The following is a 20842-nucleotide window of genomic DNA, read 5'->3' as shown; positions in this document are numbered from 1 at the left end:
GTAACATATCAGCAAAACTTTGTATCCACAAGATGTCACTAAAATCAAGACTAATTCAATTTTCAACTTACAAACATGTCCTGTTGTAAGTTTATTTTTAACATTAATTGGTTTAGTAAGCATTTATTAAGCATATGTTATGTGCTCACAATCACTGTAAACATTTATTTGAAAATTGACATACAATTTCCAGAAAATAATACTAATAATTGATGGTCATATATCCAAGAGTGGCTATAAAAGTTAGCCAACAAAATAAATAAATAAGCCAATAATGTATCCAAACATGATATATATGATATTTGAACTACTTTATTGGTCCAGTGGACTTGTCAAGTGTTGTAGAAAATCAGCTTTCCACTTACAGATTGTTTCTTATGGAAAATGTCTAGGTAAAGCTGGAAATGATGGAGTACTAGGAAAAGTGTTCCTTCCTTTCTTTAGAGCTGCCCTTCTGAATTTGGGACCTGAGAGCTTTCTGAGCTTGTTTCTTTGTCACTGATAAATGAAAAGAAAGGACACATGGCAATTTTTGGATTATGACTTATTCTTTATGAGGATTTTACTCTTCTCACTGCACACAGATGAAAAAATAGTGGAGGACTGTGTGAGCATTTAAAAGAAGCAGTGAAAAAAACAAAAAAACAAAAAAAAATAAAAGAAGCAGTGAGAAACTTGTCTTTCATATTTTCTAGTTATTATTAGATTATCCTAAAATACTCCCAATCTACATGAGATGAAACAAAATAAAACTTGCACACGATTCTTAATGTTATGAATGCTAGGACACCAGACAGTTAAATGGATTAGATTAGATCTAGTAGAATTTCTGGCATTCTGCCTTGTATTATTTATTTACATCTTGCAAGGATTTGTTAGAGAGAGGGAAAAAAAAAGTTTAGGATGATCTTTTTAGTTACCAAGCTAATATATTTTCTCTCTTACTATCAAGTTCAATGTCAATTTATTTAAAATGTCAATTATTACTGCATCATTTTAATTTTGAAATCTTAATAACGTATTTATTCTTCCATTCCTAGAATATCATTATAAGCAGTGAAGGAGAATTTTGCTCCAGGTTACATCCAGAATACTTAACTCCTTTGGAAGTGAATATTTAGATATTATCAATAAGTTTGAACAACACATCTTATTCCTATCACAGTGTCTTTGCACTCCATCAATTTTATGGTAACCTATGATCATCTGTCATACTGGCTATGCAAAAGTTCAGGGATGCCAAAAATAACATTGAAGTAGGCATTTGAACATTTATATTTCAAGATTGGAAACAAACATAATGGCCAAAGCCGATTTTGTTATTTATCAGTAAATCAAAATAGCTATTTTTCAGACATTTCTTAAGCCAAATCTTTTACAGATTTATAAAAACAGTGCTGCGTTGGGGTACCAGGGTGGCACAGTTGGTTAAGGGTCTGACTCTTTTGTTTCGACCTAGGTCATTATCTCAGGGTCATGAAATCAAGCCCTGCATCCAGCTCTCCACTCAGTGGAATCTGCTCTCCTGTCTGCTCCACATGCTCTCTTTTTCTCTCTCTCAAATAGATAAATCTTAAAAAAAAAAAAAAAAAAAAAAAAGGCAGTACTGTACTGGTTGAAGAAGGGAGAAGATGATGGACCCTTGCTCCTTTGAGTCACCTTCTCAGAACCTGACATCTCTATCAGATACAGTTTTAAAACCACTGAGCTAGGGCACCTGGGTGGCTCAGTGTTTGAGCATCTGCCTTTGGCTCAGGTCATGATCCCAGAGTCCTGGGATCAAGTCCCACATCAGGGTCCCCATAGGGAGCTTGCTTCTCCCTCTACCTGTGTTTCTACTCTGTCTCTCATGAATAAATAAATACAAAAAAAACAAAACAAAACACTGAGCTAAACCAAAGAACTTAAAGAAGGATTTGTGCTGTAAAGCGGATGAGAAGACACGTTGCAGACTGAAGGGAAATATTTGAAAACCACAGAGCCAACAAGAAACAAACACACACCTACATTATAAAATGAGCAAAATACATGACCAGATGGCAAATAAACACATAAAAATATTTAACATTATTAGCCATTTTGGAAATACAGATTAAAAACGCAATGAGATCTCAATGCACATCTATCAGAATAGCTAAAATAAAAAATAGTGGCAACAACAAATGCTGATGATAATGCAGAGAAACTGGATTACTTACACATTGGTGGTAGGAATGTCAAATGGTACAGACAGTCTGGAAGAGATTATGGTAGTTTCTTATAAAACTAAGCATGAGTTTACAGTACATCAGTTGTACTTTTGGACCTTTGTGCCAGGGAAGTCAAAACACAAAAACCTGTACCAATTAGTAATACTTCCACTGCATTACTCTTTATCCCTCTGTATTTATCAGCTCCCAGCATATTGTATATTTGCTTATTTGTTTATTGTCTAGCTCATTCCACTAGAGTTTAAGATTTTAGTTGCAATTCATTGCTGTAATTCCAGCATCAAGAACAGTACCTGGCATTATTAAGTAGTAAATAGTGAGTGGCTTAATTAGTTGATCAATGGAAAAGGAGTATAAAGCAATTTTGAAAGAGACTCCTACCAAACTTAAGATACCTCCATCTGAATCTTCCCTTGTATGGAATCTGAGTAGCTCCGAGAGTTGAATGTTCTGATTTCTAAGATAAGAACTAAAAGTATCTCCCATGAAATTTAAGAAAGAAATTGAATGGGAGCCAGACATAATAGAACAAGCCCTATTTACATTAAAGTGAAGTGAACATCAGGAATTTTTTTGATACTTAATGTGATTGGTAACTCCTAGGAACTTAAATTTTATGAATAAAATTTAGTAACTGGAGATAAATCAGGAGAGTATTTCTAGTGAAAGGAACAAAGAAAAAATTGGAGGGGGCTACCTGAGCAGCTCAGTCTGTTAAGCATCTGCTTTGTTCTCAGGTCATCCCAGGGTCCTGGGATCCTTGGGCTCCCTGCTTCTCCCTCTCTTTCTGTTCTCTCTCTCTCTTTCAAGTAAAAAAAAAAAAAAAAAAAACCCTTGAAAAAAATGTTTTAAAAGATTGGAGTATCTGTGTATACATTCCTGTGTGTATGTGTGTTTTTTTTTTCATTTAGAATTGTTTATTAATTTATGATTTACACCTAGTACATTGCATTAGAGTTATTTATGTTAGCGTCTCTTTTGCATATTCTTATGTATTTCCTTCCCAGATTAGATGTTCATACCTTAGAGATGAAAGAACATGATTTTCATCCTATCTGTGGTATTCTTTCTAATGTCCTTTGAAAGGTCCTTTTTGATCTCTAAAGAGTATAGCTTTGGAGTAGCTCAAGGTGATTTTTGCATATTTAAAGCTTAGGAGACATTTTAAAAATAAATTCAGCTTTTGTGTAAAGTTAGCATAGTGATTCCATTTTCCTTCACATAAGTATCATGCAAAAAGCCTGAACAGGATGCTAAATAACATGGCATGTGAGCTTTGGCAGATCACTTAGTCTCAGCAGGCCTTAGCTGCTTCAACTGTAAATGTCTGGTTGAAAATTAAGGTAACTTCAGCATTCTCTGAAATGCCGTGGATCTCTTCTCACCCTCTCTATTTTTCTGGTTCATTTACCCCATTGCCTTAGTAGCCCACCATGGGTCACATTTAGGAACTTTAGTCAATTTTTCAAATATAATCAAACTATCTTTTCATCCAGTGAACACCAAGCTTCCTAATTCTCTCCTTTACATTTCTAGATTCCCTCTCACTGTGGTAAAGAAAACTTACCTGCTTCATCCTCTTTCCATTACCCTTATTCCACATAGACAATGTACTTCTCTCTGAAAATGCTATCACTCAAATTCAAAGTGCTTCATAGAATCTTATAATCGTTAGTCGTCATATATGGTATTTGTTTATACTTATTTTTTCACTTAAAAAAAATAAGCTTTTAGGATCTTTTTTAAGTGTCCCTAGTAGTAAAATAGGCATTTATTTTTTATTTTTTTTAAAGACTTATTTATTTATTTATGATAGACATAGAAAGAGAGAGAGAGGCAGAGACACAGGAGGAGGGAGAAGCAGGCTCCATGCCGGGAGCCCGACGTGGGACTCGATCCTGGGACTCCAGGATCGTGCCCCGGGCCAAAGGCAGGCGCTAAACCGCTGAGCCACCCAGGGATCCCCTAAAATAGGCATTTAAAAAATGTTTCTCATTATTTGATTTTGTGATGTGATTTTTTTTTTCTCCTGTGAAAACCACATGTTGACTTTTTAGGGTTTTAGGTTTTTTTGTTTTTTAGATAATCAGCCAAATTTAGGGGTACTTTTCACTGGAAAATTAACCTAATATATTTTAATTTTTAGATAATCTATTTTATCAAATATGCATGTTATAGTTGAGAGTGGTAGGTTAAATGTAGTTAGTTAAATATGGTTGGAAAAAGCCTTGGGTTTAGTAGTTAAGCATAAGATCATAGTACTCTATTGTTCTCTGAATTTGAGAAGAATAATCAGTTGTGATGTTTTACATTTGTTTTCAATTTGCCTATTGGTGAGATATGCCTTTTTACATCTATATTTGTATTTTTTTCATTTTGTCTTCTATTTTAAGGGGAAGTTTATATTAGATTTAAAGGCATGTTAATATAAACATTTTAGCAAAGTGTGATTATTAATGGGAAAAGACAATAGGAATAACGATAGCTTGCCTTTCAAAGATGTATTGTTATTATTGGCATCTTTATTATATTTTCTTTTACCTTCCAGTGTTAAGATTTTCCAAATGTCTGGCCAACTCTTTCTATACTTAGGTGTTATATAAAAGAGGAACAGAACAGCAAAATCTTGTTGAAGGATTTTGGTGTTGCACCATGACTTGCTTTATATTTTTTAAAGTGTTGTTTAGGCTTTGAAAAGCTTTATAAATAACCAAGACCACTTTATCTTAAAGTCATGACTTTTATATAAAATCTTCTTTTGTTCTTTTTAAATCTAGGTGACTGTGGGGATCATGTTGTCATAATGAACACAAGACATATTGCATTTTCTGGAAATAAATGGGAACAAAAAGTATACTCCTCACATACTGGGTAAGATAAAGCCATTGCCCAACAGACATATGAAAAGATGCTGAACATTACTAGCTATCAGAGAAATGCAAATCAAAACCACAATGCGATACCGTCTTACACCCATCAGCATGGACAGAATAAAAAAGACAATAAATAATAAGTGTTGGTGAGAATGTTGAGAAAAAGGAACCTTAATGCACTGTTGGTAGGAATGTAAACTGGTGCAGCCACTGTGGAAAACATTGTGGAAGTTCCTCAAAAAATTAAAAATAGAACTACCATATGATCCAGTAAGTAGTTCCACTACTAGTTATTTACTCAAAGAAAACGAAAACACAAATTTGTAAAGATATATGCACCCCTATGTTTATTGCAGCATTATTTATAATAGGTAAGATAAAAAAGCAACCCATGTGTCATTGATAGATGAATGGATAATAATGTACACCTGTGCACATGCACTGGAATATTAGCCACAAAAAAGGATTCAGTCTTGCTATTTGCAACAACATAGATGTACCTAGCTTGTATAATGTTAAGTGAAATGACTCAGACACAGAAAGACAAATACCATATTTCACTCATGTAGACTCTAAAAAACAAATGAATAAACAGCAGAATTAGAGCTATAAATACAGAGAACAAATTGGTGGTTGCCAGAGGGGGATGACAGGAAAAAGGATGGGCAAAATGGGTGAAGCGGGTTCCAATTATGGAATGAGTAAGTCACAGGGTTAAAAGACACAGCATAGGGAGTATAGTCAATGGTATTATAATAGCATTGTATGGTGACAGATGGGGGAATCCCTGGGTGGCGCAGCGGTTTAGCGCCTGCCTTTGGCCCAGGGCGCGATCCTGGAGACCCGGGATCGAATCCCACGTCGGGCTCCCAGTGCATGGAGCCTGCTTCTCCCTCTGCCTATGTCTCTGCCTCTCTCTCTCTCTCTCTGTGTGAATATCATAAATAAATAAATAAAATTTAAAAAAAAATTTATGGTGACAGATGGTAGCAACACTTGTGGTGAGGATAACATAACATACAGAATTGTTGAACCACTAAGTTGTAGATCTGTAATGTAACATCGTGTCAACTATGCTCAAATAAAAAAATAGATAATGCCATTGTCAAGGAAGATAGGAAGTATATTACTTTAAATATACTATTGGTCTTATTAGAGGCACCTGGCTGGCTCAGTTGGAAGAGCATATGACTTTTCATCTCAGGGCTGTGAATTTGAGCTCCACATTGGGTGTAGAAATTACTTTTTTAAAAAAAGTAAATAGATAAGTAAACTAACAAGCCCATCCCTTTAAAAAAAAAAAAAAAAATAGATCTTACTTAAAAAGCTGTTTCAAGGGGATCCCTGGGTGGCTCAGCGGTTGGGCACCTGCTTTCGGCCCAGGCCGTGATCCTGGAATCCTGGGATTGAGTCCCACATCAGGCTCCCTGCGTGGAGCCTGCTTCTCCCTCTGCCTGTGTCTCTGCCTCTTGCTCTCTCTCTCTCTCTGTCTCTCATGAATAAATAAATAAATAAAATCTTTAAAAAAAAAAAAGCTGTTTCAAAAAATAGCATTTAATACTAATTTTGCACATGTTACATACATAATTTACTCAATCAAACCCCACAGAATTATACCAAATATCGATTTTTACTGACAGTATTTGCTTTTCCTAGAAGCTTTTCACATAACCTCTCTAGTTTAGATTATCATCGTTTAGTCAGTATAACTTTTTTCTTTCTCTTTCCGATCACTCATGTTAGTGCTGTTTCCTGTACCATCTTAAATATCTGAAAATACATGAGATGTTTAAGGAAACCCAAATTTGGAAGATACCTAAAATCCCACAACATACCTTTCAAGATCCAGGCCTCTCTGTCTGTGTTGAATAACACATCTCATGGCTTGTAGGACAGACAGCCCATTCATTCCACCTTTGAAATGGCTTATATTTTAGAAAGATCTTTTTTTTTTTTTACATAAAGATTTTATTTATTTATTTGACAGGGCGAGCATAAGCAGGGGGAGAAGCAGAGGGAGAGGGGGAAACAGGCTCCCTGCTGAACAGGGAGTCCAACGTAGGGCTTGATCCTATGACTGAGATTGTGAACTAAGCTGAAGGCAGACGCCTAACTTACTAAGCCACTCAGGCGCCCTAGAAAGATCTTTATGCTATTGAATCATAACCTGTTTTTCTCTAGCTTTTATACTGGTCTTACTTCTCCTTTTTTGACAGTGTAAAATAATCATATCTCTTCCACAGGACATCCTTCATATAATTTTGAGACAGGGATCAATAAAGAGCCCATTAATTTGTCTTTCCCCTAGGCTAAACATCTATAGTGCCTTAAAAGTTCTCTATATGGTTTCTCTTTGACCATCGCCTTTATATCTTGGTCACTCTAGATACAGTAAGTTCTCTTCAGTGTCTTTCTCACTAAATATACTCCCCTGGCTATGTTCTTATGGTTTCCTAGTATAATGGGAATCCTCCATCCTTAGAGGCCATATCACTGGGTAGTACACTGAATTCACCATGACACAGGAAAAGAGTTTTAATTATATAAAAGTAAAATAGCCATACAACAAAGGACATCATTAAGAAAATCTGTAAAAGTATGTAATAGTGGATTAATGTATATATGTAAGTAATAGTGGATTATATTCTTGTATAAGAATATGTAATAGTATTATATAATAGTGGATTAATGTATGTAATAGTGGATTAATATTCTTAATAGATAAAATGTTCAGAGAAAGTGCTAAGGAAAGCTTTGATACCTTATAATGCAAATGTAAGCAATAGATGCCCATCAAAGTAGCAGAATCTTATTAAATTTTTTAAAAAGATTTTATTTATATATTCATGAGAGACATGGAGAGAGGCAGAGACATAGGCACAGGGAGAAGCAAGCTCCCCTCCAGGGAGCCTGATGTGGGACTTGATCCCAGGACCCCAGGATCACGACCTGGGCTGAAGGCAGGTGTTAAACCTCTGAGCCACCCGAGCTGCCTTCTTTTCCCGTGTAATTTCTTCTGTTTTCCAGTCTCAGAAAATCTTTTCTTAAAATATTTCATAGACATTCACTTCTCATGATTTTAGAGGTCAGGTGAGATGTGTATGTGTGCATCTTGAACTTTGAACTCTAATTGTTCAGTCATCTAAAATGTATTGGTATGAGTTGGAAATACAGCCTACTGTTAGATGCCTCAGTAGAATTCACTTAGTCATTTCTCCTGTGGACAGGATACTATTATATTTACCCATATATCCTCAGCACCCAGCACAAAAGGCATTCAGTAAGTATTTACTGAATTTGATTTGAATTGAGAAGATTTGACTAACATTTAAAACAAAGTTTCTTCTCTTCCATTCAGGCTATCCCTGGAGGAAGAAGTATAGTTACTTTTTCACCAGTAAAAATCATCTGAGTATTTATCACATTATTCAAGTATTTGTCTACTGAGAATTTTATGTTCTATCTCCAGATTCTCTTGAAATAAAATTTAAATGGTATTATGCTTTAGAATTTGGCATCCCAGTGTTAAAAACAGAAAGGTGATCTTTAGCATAGAAGGTATAAAGTACTTTTTTCCATGGAGAAAAAGAATCCAGGAATTGAAGTCTAGACAGGTATTTCTTTTTCTGAAATTGAAATTCCTTGAAACAAGTATAAGAATATCATATTGAAAATTATCCTTCTTTCTCAGCCAATTTCTAAATCTGCCTTCTTAAATTGTATTCCTGAAATGTGGTTCCTTCAAATGTTTTCAAGTCTTGTCGAAAGAAACTTATAAAAGGAATCACATTTAAGTAATCTTTAACTCTCTCACAGAGTACGCTGAGTTTATATTTTCTTTTCCCCTTTACCAGAAATCATTTAGGCTTTATTTATCTACTCAGCCTAATGAAACCTTACATCTGTAGATTGTTTTTGTTTTAAATATCTTTTTTTAAGATTTTATTTATTTGTTCATGAGAGATAGAGAGAGGGAGAGACATAGGCAGAGGGAGAAGCAGGCTCCCTGTGGGGGGCCTAATGCGGGACTCGATTCCAGGAACCCAGGATCACGCCCTGAGCCAAAGGCAGAAACTCAACCACTGAGCTACCCAGGGGCCCTTGTTTTAAATTTCTTAAGCACTGTCACAAACATTTTCTCATTTGACTCTTGTAAAAATCTTGAGAGGTAGATGGAGCAGATATTATCATTTTCTTATGTGAATAAGCTCATATAAAAATGTAAAACAAGTTACCTAATATTATACTGGCAGCCACTAGCAAACCTAGATTCTAGACTGGGATTTGGGGCATCCAAGTTATTAAGCTGCCACCAATGCCATCCCAAATATATATATACATACACACGTATATATGTGTATATATGTTATTTTTAATCTCTATTTATCCATTTCATATATCTTTTTGGTATGAATGCAATGAAATATTTTATTACTTAGGACCAGCATATAACTCTTTGTGGTCTTTTACCAACTGATAACATGAAACAGAATCATTCCCTATTCAGAGTATGAACTCAACTTCAGAAAAGTGGCCTACCGCTATTTTCCCCAAACATGACTCCTAAGTTATACAGACATTTTGACTTGGCAGGAAATGTGAAGCATATTGGCTCACTGCTTTTTCTTTCTTAATTCAAGCATGGTAAACTCCCCCGGAATGAATGAATGAAAACTTTAAATTCCATAGAAGGATAGTTATGCCAAGAATTTTCCAGATGTGGAACTTTTACAATATAATGATAGTTGACCACTTAGAACAGCATTTCAAATAGCATAGACTACTACTTAATTTTTAAGACACTAACGAACAGCATAGTTTCCCAAGACAAGAATAATTTTATAATAAAAAATAGTTTTCATTTTATAAAATGATAGTCAAGAATATCATAGCCTACTCCCAGTTTTAATATCTTCGCTTCTTTTCACAGCTACCCAGGTGGATTTAAACAAGTAACAGCTGCTCAACTTCACCAGAAGGATCCAGTAGCAGTAAGTTTATTGTATTTTTTATTATTTATCATCTGTAGAAAGACTAGTTCAGAAACTGTTTTCCCAGTCTTGCCTCTCATCTAATGTTGCTAACATACAGGCTGTAAATTCTGTGCTTTAACTGTGTCACAAGTTTTGATAAGTATTAATTCATTATTATTCAATCTATATATTTTCCAATTACTATTTATTGTTTTGCATGTAGCCAGACAGTTTTGTTGCATTTCTTTTTAATTACTTGGTACCTGCTGATGTTTGCTGAAAACATCTTGGAGAGAGAGCAGTGTTTATATCTGTGCCTGTTTATATATCCATCATATCAAATATGCAAAGTATGTTGTTCCAATCAAATGAAGTCTTACTTTTGTTCATTTGATTTGATTACCAGGATGCCTGGGTGGCTCAGTGGTTGAGCGTCTGCCTTTCGCTCAGGGCCTGATCCTGGATTCCTAGGATCGAGTCCCACATCGGGCTCCTTGCATGGAGCCCGCTTTTCCTCCCTCTGCCTGTGTCTCTGCCTCTCTGTGTCTCTCATGAATAAATAAATAAAATCTTTATAAAAGAGGATCCCTGGGTGGCTCAGCGGTTTGGTGCCTGCCTTTGGCCCGGTGCGTGATCCTGGAGTCCCGGGATCGAGTCCCACATCAGGCTGCCTGCATGGAGCCTGCTTCTCCCTCTGCCTGTGTCTCTGCCTCTCTCTCTGTTTCTGTGTCTCTCATGAATAAAGAAATAAAATCTTAAAAAAAAAAACTTTATAAAAAATGATTTATTGATTACCTGAAAGAGTTATGTTACACTATCAACTGTGTATTTTTTTTTCTGTAATCCTATCAGTTTTTGCTTTGTATGTTTGAAGAGTTAGTGTTAGATGAATTTAAGTGTGGAATTGTAGTCTTCCTAAGAATTAATCAGGGTATGTACTAGCCCTTTGCTCCAATAATGCTTTTTAACTCAAGCTGTACTTTTTTTATACTAATAATCTGTATCAGCCTTCTTTTGGTCATGTTTGCCTTATCCATCATTTTACTTTAAATTTAAATTGAACTAGATTTTACTTTATTTTTTCCTCTCTTTCTTGCCTTCTTTTGGATTGGTTGAGTTTATTTATTAGAAATCTAAGATTAATCAATGCCTTCACTTTCCTCCAGATCAAATCAAGGTCCTTAAAAGATTTTTAACACCTACTCTATATCACAGTTAGGATTCTTTTTCTATTCAACAATTTTTAAAACCCCTTCCAATTCAACCTTCTTGTTATTGTTTTTTAACAGTTACTGATTTTTTTTTTATGATTCTCTTTGCTTCTAAATCCTTTCACATAACAGCCTTCCTTTAGGATTATTTCCTTCTTAAAATATTTCTTTTGACATTCCTATCATAACATTCTCTTAATAGTAAACTTTTTATTTTTGTCTGGAACTGTCTTTATTTTTGCCTTCTTTTATGAAAGGTAGTTTTGCTTATGTAGTATTTACAATTCTGGGATAACCATTTTTCTCTCACTTGTTTGAAGCTATTGGTCAAACAGATTTTAGCTTCTGTTACTGCTGTTGATAATACATTCTGTTTCTTTGAAGTATTTTGTCTTCTTTTTGGATACTTTTGAGATCTTTCCTTTGGCATTGGCTTTCCTGTTTCAAGTCTTGTTATTTATTTTGCTTGAGGACTGGTATCTTTAGTTCTGAAAATTTGTCAGTTCTTACATATTATTGACTCCCTTTATTCTCTATCTGTTCTTTCCCTTTGGAAATCTGATTATATTTACAGTAGATTATCTCATTTCATTGTGCATGATTCATTAGCTCTCTTTCATATTTTAGGTCTCCCTGTCTGTGCTGCTTGTCAATAATTTATTTATGTCTATATTTTAGTTCTCTTTTTTCCTGTGTCTCATCTGATCAATACTTTTTTTGAGTTCCTAATTTGCATTATTATATTTTTTCTTGAAGATTTACTATTTGTCTTTTTTTCAAGTTTGCTGATCAGTTTTGATAGTTTTAAGTTTCTTTGTCATATTTTGGTTCTTTCTTATTTTTTTAAGTGTAGTAAACGTAATTCCTAGTGTTTATATCTGATTCTAGTATTTATGGTCTTTGTGGATCTGCAATATATTGTTTCTGCCCAGGATACTCGATAAGCTTACATACCTTGAAACTTCATCACTGAGAACTCTTTGAGACTTGTATCTTTCAAAGTGGATTTCTCCATAAAAATTTGCTTAGTGGGGGCACTTGGGTGGCTTAGTTAAGTTCCTGACTCTTGATTTCTGTTCATGTCATGATCTCAGGGTGGTAAGATGGAGCCCCATGTCAGGCTCTGCTCAGCAGAAGTCTGCTGGAGATTCTCACCCTCCCAGTGCTCACTCTCTTTCTCTCTCTCTCTCTCTCGCACGTGCTCTCAAATAAATAAACAAAAGCTTTTTTAAAAAGGGTAATAAACTTGAAACTCACTTTAAAAAAAGGAGAGAGTGCCTGGGTGGCCTAGTTGATTAAATGTCTGACTCTTGGTTTTAGGTTCAGGTCATGTACTCCAGGTCATGAGATTAAGCCCTCCCCCACTCATCAGGGAGTCTGCTTGAGATTTTCTCTCCCTCTCCCTTTGCCTCGCCTCCCCCCTTCTCTAAAATAAATAAATCTTTTTAAAAAAAAAGATTGGCTTGCTTCTGTCAGGTGGATACGACTATACCAACCTAAGACCTCATTATATACTCTAGACTTCTGGTTTTGATCCCCATTTTTAAAAAGGGTGATTTGGGGGCATTAAGGCCTTGTGCAGTCAGGCTCATAGTTCTGTTTCCTCTCAGGAAGATTTTTGTTTTTTTATTTCTCCACCCTATACCTTGGATATTGCTTTTCTATTGAAAATCTAGGTTAATGAGGAAGTCCGACTTCCTGACCAAAAAAGGCTAGTCCTTTGAAATTCAAGCCCTGCACTAAGCTGTTGCCCTCTGGGCAAATGCCAACCTTAGGACTTTTTTTGTACTACTTTCTCCTACTTCTGGCCTCCAATTGCTTCCATACTTTAGAAAATATGTATGTATGTATACATATTTTTTTTTCCTTAAGATTTTATTTGTGAAAGAGAGAGAGAGAGCACAAGTAGGGAGGAGGGTCAGAAGGAGAGGGAGAAGCAGACTCCCCACTGAACAGGGAGCCCCATGTGGAGCTCAATCCCAGGACCCTGGGATCATGACCTCAGATGAAGGCAGATGCTCAGCCAACAACAGAGCCACCCAGGCACCCCAGAAAATATTTTTTAAAACATGGAATATTTATTTCTTTATCATTTGAGTTATGTACCAGAAGTTTCTAATCTAAATATTGGCTTTCAATATTGATAAAAACAAAATCTCCTGTTGCCATTTCACAACTTTATTTTTCCTTCCTTAATTTTTTATAACCCAGTCTTTGAACTATACTCATAGAATAGGGAATATTTTCCCCATTAGAACTATTTAGCTTTTTACCTAAATACATTCATAAGTAAACAAAGTGTTATGCTCTGAAGACATTCTTTTTTATTTTGCTACAGTGGTGAATAAAAATAAAATCTGTTGTCAGCATACAATCATTTATTTGGTACAATACTGCCTAAAATTTTCTTAGAGGTGAGGGAGAGGGACATATTTTATTCTAGTAAGCCCTGATATAACATTTGGAAGTTCCATACTTTACTATTTATTTTTACCTCTTAATCATTTATAGGTATTTTACAAAAATATGCTCAGAGATTGCTTAAGAAATATTTAATGTTCTGTTTCAAAACATTAGACTATTACAGGTCAAATAAAATATCCTATTTTAACTATTTATATGAATTGCATATAATGGTATTAAAGAGTTATATGGGCTGCTGATGATATATACCATAAGTGCTATAACATTCTAGTTTTATTATTTGATAAATATTTTTAAAATTTAAATTTGTTATTCAGGCATACTCACTATCCACTAGGAGGCAGTATAGTCCAACTTTTTAATAAGAATTTGGCACTAGATAATATTGTAGAAATGGTTTCAAATTATGTTTTATAAATAAATATTAAAATGCATTGCAAAATGTTTAATGAAGTCCTGGAAAATAGTTCAAAGTTAAATCCATTTTAATTATTACCTCATTTAAATAATGTTAAAATTTTTTTAAGTCTTAATTTTGACTTTGTTTTATGATAAAGGGAATGGCTTATTAAAGGAAGAGGTCAGTTACTTTGCTTCCAAATCAAATACTTAAGTTTTTGTCTGGAACAGTAGGTCCTCTGCCAGCAGACATAATTTGCTAATCAGAACTTGGTGTATGGATGGGCTTACAAGAGAATTTGTTTCATAGTGCATCCTTCTGATTATTAGTATAGTCCTGGAATATTCTTTGTAAAATACATTAATACATTTTAATAGTTCTTAGTAGGTAATTCAACATTTCAAAATATTTTTTATAATTACACAGATCATTATTAGTAAACTCAGATAAATATGTTGATTCAGCCTTTCCTTATTCCTCTATCATATACTTTAAGAGTTTCTTGTGCTTATATTTTTTCTTTTATTTTTAAGTTTTTCTTTGTTTAAATAATCTCTACACCCAGTGTGGGGCCTGAATTCAGAACCCCAGGATCAAGAGTTACATACACTTCTGATCCAGCCAACCAGATGCCCCACCTATTCATGCTTTTTTTTTTTCTAACATAGTTCCTTTCCTGTCTTTTCTCTACCTCCATAGCTTACAATACAGTTATTTTGTGTGAAACAAATGGCATGTGCCCTGGTTTACAGATGCAGAAGTTCTTTAATATTTATTAGCCTCGCTTTATTCTGTCTTTCTAACTTTCTGAAATGCTTAGAACTTATGCTTAAGTCTATACTGCTGTGATTACTTGGCTGCACATGTTCTATTACTTGGGGTATATGTTGTTTGTATGTCTGCCTTTTTCTCTCCTCTGTCAGCTTATAACCTTTCTATACTTTCTAGCTTCCTCTAATTTGACTGTTAGGTTTGCATTTTTTAACAGGGCAAGTTTTAAAAAACCAACTTGTTAATTCAAGTGACTACAACTACATTTTTATAGGGACATGAACCCTAAATGTCATATAACCCTACCACAACAATAAAATTGCTATTATGATATTCAGAGGATATAATGACTAGCTTATCCAGAAAAGATGCTCAATAATCTTAACACTGTCAGTTTCTGCTTAAGATTTTTAAGAATTAAAAATTTTAAAGACTAATATCTAGATCAGTGCTGTCCAATAGAAATTTCTGTCATGATGGAAGTATTCTTTGTCTGCACTATCAAATATGATAGCGACTAGCCATATGTGGCAATTGGTCACTTGAAATGTGGCTTGTGTGACTAACTGAATTTTTAATTGCTTTTAACAATAGAAATCTCTATTAAAATCTCCAGAACATAGAGTATTAACAGCACTAAACTGGAAAAATACGTATGCGATGCCATTAGCCTTTGTATGTAGTAAGGTTTTGTAGTCTGATTTGATGAGAAAATGAAAGGAATAGGAAATCCTCTTATAGTGCAACACTGTTCTAACATGTATAGTTTTGATGGGTTTAACTTTAATATAGGTCAAATTATATTCTTGGATTATGAGTTCAGATGGTAAAAATTGATACAATTCTCCAAATGTCCCTATCAGCAGTTTTATGAAGACCTTGAAGTGTATTTGTATATACTATATACCAGCAGGCCCCCAGGAGATTGTGGAACACAGAGTGACACAGTGTGAACTTCTCTTGACAAAGGATACACCAAATCACATTCAGACCAACAAAGAGGATAATCTTAGAAAGGGAAAAGTAGGGCAGTTGGGTGTCTCAGACGTGTAGCGCTGCCTCCAGCCCGGGGCATGGTCCTGGAGACCAGGGATCAAGTTCCATGTCGGGCTCCCTGCATGGAGCCTGCTTCTCCTTCTGCCTGCTTCTTTTGCCTGTGTCTCTGCCCCTCTCTCTCTCTCTCTATCTCTCTCTCTCTCTGTCTGTCATAAAATCTTTTAAAAAGGGGGGGTGGGGCGGGGGAATGTAAATCACGGCAAGGTTAGTTTGCCGTGTTGGGAATGAGTATGGTAGAGAGAAGGCACTTTTTGTCTTCTTGAGAACTTATGGAGAGAAACATATTGTAGGTGTGATTGCATGTGCTATATGTCTATTCTGGGACTAAGAGCACCACCTGGTTTAAATTCCAGCACCACCACTTATTAGATACTTGAAATTGGGAGAGTTCTTTAACTTCACTAAATCTGTTACCTCATCTGTGAAATGAGACTCAGCATCATTAAACAAGACAACAAATGTAATGCAACTGACCACTGTACATGCAGTGAGTTTCAGTAAATGTTCACTGTTACCACTGTTGGAGATTTGTGACTTTGAGTCAGTCTCAAAACTGTATGTTCAGGCTTACCTTCTGAATTGGAAACCTCCTGATCTCCTACCTGGAGAAAACAGGATTTAAGGCCTCCCTGGGTTCTGCTTTATTCAGGATGTGACATTATTTGAGCCATAAGTTTTTATACAAGCTCAGGGAACTTTTTATTCTAACTAAAATTGGCACATATGTAGATTATTTTTAATCTCTTCCTATTGTCCTTTTCCTTTAAAAATAGGTTAAACCAAATAGAGACTAAAGAAAATAGTAATGCCCAAAATAATGACAGTTCTTTTGCTGTTACTGCCATGTATCTACTTAGGTCCTAATTTCTTTCTTTTCATTTCTGTTGAGTCTTAGCCCACTTGTTTTCATCACTGTCTCTAATGTGTTTGCCTTCTAATATCCCAAATCAGATTTTGCTTGTTGAGTCCTACATATATCTGTTTTTCAGATTGTGAAACTAGCTATTTATGGCATGCTGCCAAAAAACCTTCACAGAAGAACTCTAATGCAGAGACTGCATCTTTTCCCAGATGAGGTAAGTCAGTGGTCATTGGTAATGATGCTACAACAAGGAACATGGCCAGAGCCCCTGTTAAATTGAGGGTATTCATTGCTTATTTCATCAGCTATAAAAAGTATGAATTTCATTTACATTTTATATGACTAGTGGCAAAACTTATATTAATCATGGATTAATAACTTAGTTTTGGTTGCTAATTATTTTCCTTAACTTTAGAATACTTGTTCTTACTCAAAATTTATTCAGCTAAAAAAGTACTTGAAAAAATAAACATTTTTATTTATTACTGTTAAACTATTTTAAGTACAGCTTTCTCTTTAGTATAATATAATAAAATAGTAGAGGTTCTATAATAAAATGGTTAAATCCAGGCTGTGGAATCAGACTATCTGGATTAGAATTCATGCTCCACCATTTACTGACTATATGGCCATGGGTGGTTACATATTATCTGTTTTCTCATCTGTAAAATGGAAATAATGGTACCTACTTTATGAGATTATGGTAGGGGTTCAATGAGATAACATTTGTAGAGTGCTTAGAACAGGCCTGACGGTAAGTGCCAGTTACTGTCATTACAATGGTTGTGATTGTTGTTGTCCTTACAGTTCCAACTAGAGGAAAAATGTAGAAATTAATTCCAGATTATCAAGTTATAGCAACCATTTAAGCCACTGTGTGCTCTATTTAGTTAACTTAATGCATGAGTAAATTATTCATGGTTTTATCAAAATGGTTAATGTATTACCTTTGCTTTGCATGAATCAGTAGAATTTTCCAGTATTTACTTTAACTTCTGAGGTAACAAGCATGGAAGCAGTGTCATCATCTAAGAATAAATGACCTTCATGAAATCACAATATTAAAACTTCTATTTCTGATTGTACCGTCCCATTTTTTTAGACACTAATTTCTTAAAGACACAAAATGATTATATATAGATATATAATCTTAGTTATAAGGCAGTCAGGTTTGAATGTGGAGGTTTTAAGTAATACATAGTAGTTCAGTTCAACAACAAATTACTGGAATAATTTCAGACTGTAAAATTAATGGGCCCATTTTCCCAAAAATGGATTGTTATTAAATAAAAACTTCCTAGCACATTTTGTTACCCAGGCCGTGGGGAAATAGACACTCATAGATTGCTGATAAGAGTACAAAATGGGGGCAGCCTGGGTGGCTCAGCGGTTTAGCACCGCCTTCAGCCCAGGGTGTGATCCTGGCAGCCTAGGATCGAGTCCCACATCAGGCTCCTTGCATGGAGCCTGCTTCTCCCTCTGCCTGTGTCTCTGCCTCTCTCTCTCTCTCTGTGTCTCTCATGAATAAATAAAATCTTTAAAAAAATACACTCAGCTCTAAAAATCATATTTTAAAAAAAAGAGTACAAAATGGTGCAACCAATAAGGGATCTGAGAATTAGGTAACATTACATATAATACATACATAAGGAGATTTGTGGTTGATTCAGCAATCTGTTTACTCTGAAGATACACAAGATTCTTGTTTCCACAGTATTTATAATAGTAAAATAATAGAAATAAGAATTTACTTATAGGTAATTGGATAAACTATATAATATCCATTCAGTTGAGTACTATATAATTACAAAAAAAGAATGCCAAATATTCTTGTGACTTAGAAAGTCACATAAATAATGCTTTCCAAGATACCTTGGTAAGTGAAAAAAAAAAAAAAGTGAAAAAAATACAGATGGCAAACTACCTTTTGTATTCATATATACATATATATGATTACACATACATACTGTATTTGCTTTTTCTGCATAAAGAAACACAGGAAGAATAAATGAGAAAATGAAGTTGGCTACTTACTAAAGCATGGGAACAAAGAGATAGGAGAAATAGGGAAGAGAATAAGGTTTTTGGAGAATGCTTTTTAGATTATTTTTTTTTACTTCAACTTTGTTATCATATTAAGATTTTATATAAGGGACACATGGGTGGCTTAATCAGTTGAGTGTCCAACTCTTGATTTCAGGTCAGGTCATGATCTCAGGGTTGTGAGATCCAGCCCCAGGTCAGGCTCCATGCTCAGCTTGGAGTCTGCTTGATATTCTCTCCCTCTCCCCTTGCTTCTGCACACTCCCTTTCCCTTGTTCTCTAAAAATAAATGAATAAAATCTTTTTTTAAATAAATAAATAAAAATTAAATGACAGCATTAATAGAAGTAAGCACAACTAGTGCCCAGATCTTGTTTTCTAAGTGCTATTCCTTATTAAAAGGAACCTGGTTTTCATTGGAGAAATGGTTGATTCTAGGTCTAGAGTAGAGATAAAACAAAGTTACTATGGAGTATATGCATGCACATATTTATTATTTCTGCATTGTTCATATTGGTAAAATAATAAGTAACAGAAGTAAGGCAGTGTTCAAAAATGGATGGAGAAATATCAAAAGAACATGGAAGGCATTTTGAATTGGTGCCAAATGACCAAATATGGGACTGTGTGAGCCTTAAAATTAATGGTAATAATAATGGGTTACATTGAATAGAAGACAAAAATCTGTGAGCCCATGATGATAGTCCAAAAATTATTTTTATCTTGTTATAAGTTCCCTTTCCTTTCTAGAGAAGAAAAAGCTTTTCCTTAGAAAAGAATGTCCCCTAAAAAATGTAGAAATAATACTGAATTAGAAAAGCCACCATTATCAGCATATTCTATGGTCACTGGGTAAAAGATTATTATAGAACAAGATAGTCATACAATTTCAAAACATCATGCTACACAATACTTACTGTTTGAAAGGAGATTAGATACTTTTTTATGTTGAAGATACCTGGTGGACACCAACATAACCAGGAGATCAAACATATCTATATGGGAAGACTGACATCATGTGCCTCCTGCTATGAATGAAGAACTGAAGACTCCACCTAAACTATCAAAATAGCATATGTCAATAATGTTTAACCTGACGAATGAAACAGTCCTACAAATCCAAATAAAAGGGCAGTCTACCACTTAATTGGCTTAGACTCTTCAAAAGTGTTAATTTCATAAAGAACAAAAAGCAGGGAAAGGGCTTTGTATTAAGAGACTAGACTGAAGAACTTATTATGTATGTTAAACAACATAGTAACAGCATAATGACTAAATGTAGCATGTGATCCTTGACAGGATCTTATACTAAAAAAAAAAAAAAAAAGATACTTTAGAAGATAATTTTATCAGTTCGGGAAATTTGAATAGACACATATCAGAAGAAAGTACTTCATCAATGTTAATTTTCCTAAACATGACTTTGTAACATGTGTGTGTGTATATACGTGAAAAGAAGGAGGGCAAACATGTCCTATTTTGACAATTGGTGAATTTACATGAAGGTTAGATGAGTATTCACTGTATCCTCACAACCTTTCTGTAAAATTAAAATTTCTTTTAGAAATTGACAAAGGTGAAAACCCTGCCCCCTGCTTATTGCACTCATTCTTTTCCTTATTCTCCCTTTAGGTTAATTATTCTCTCCATGCAGAGGACTCTTAAATCTCTACAAACACATTGTTAGCATGTTTGGGTTACATTCTCTGTGTTCAGTTTAAAGGAGCCACTTCCTCTCTTCTTGGTTTCATGCGTAATGCCTAATCAACAACTTTTCTCATTTTGCACTATTTTTTAATCCATTCTTTCAGCAAATTGTTCTAATAGTGGAGAAAGTTTGTAAGCTCATTTCAGTCAAAATTCTCTTCAGTCAGCAAACATTTACTAACCCACTATGTTCCACACCCTGTGCTGTGTAAGCACTTGGCAACTTTTAAAATTGTCTTTGTGAATGATAGAGGGATTTTTTTTTAATGGCTTCCCAAAGGAGTGTGAAATATTCATGAATTTTTATAAATA

The 20842-nt window shown here is 34.6% G+C and overlaps 1 protein-coding gene across 5 annotated transcripts in view; it reads left to right on the top strand.

Moving 5' to 3' along the window:
- The window catches only part of MRPL13 (mitochondrial ribosomal protein L13), a 46764-nt gene that overhangs the window by 9073 nt on the left and 16849 nt on the right, over nt 1-20842 (top strand). For all 5 annotated transcript variants that reach the window (XM_072774353.1, XM_072774356.1, XM_072774355.1 and 2 more), the window contains exons 3-5: nt 4988-5081; nt 10014-10074; nt 16908-16994. In XM_072774353.1, the coding sequence (XP_072630454.1) occupies nt 4988-5081; nt 10014-10074; nt 16908-16994 (242 nt within the window). The remainder of the gene's footprint in view (nt 1-4987; nt 5082-10013; nt 10075-16907; nt 16995-20842) is intronic.

This window comes from Canis lupus, chromosome 14 (assembly GCF_048164855.1).
Source record: "Canis lupus baileyi chromosome 14, mCanLup2.hap1, whole genome shotgun sequence".
Lineage (NCBI taxonomy): Eukaryota > Metazoa > Chordata > Mammalia > Carnivora > Canidae > Canis > Canis lupus.
The sequence above is the reverse complement of the archived record's forward strand: the minus strand, read 5'-3'. Positions and strand labels throughout refer to the sequence as shown.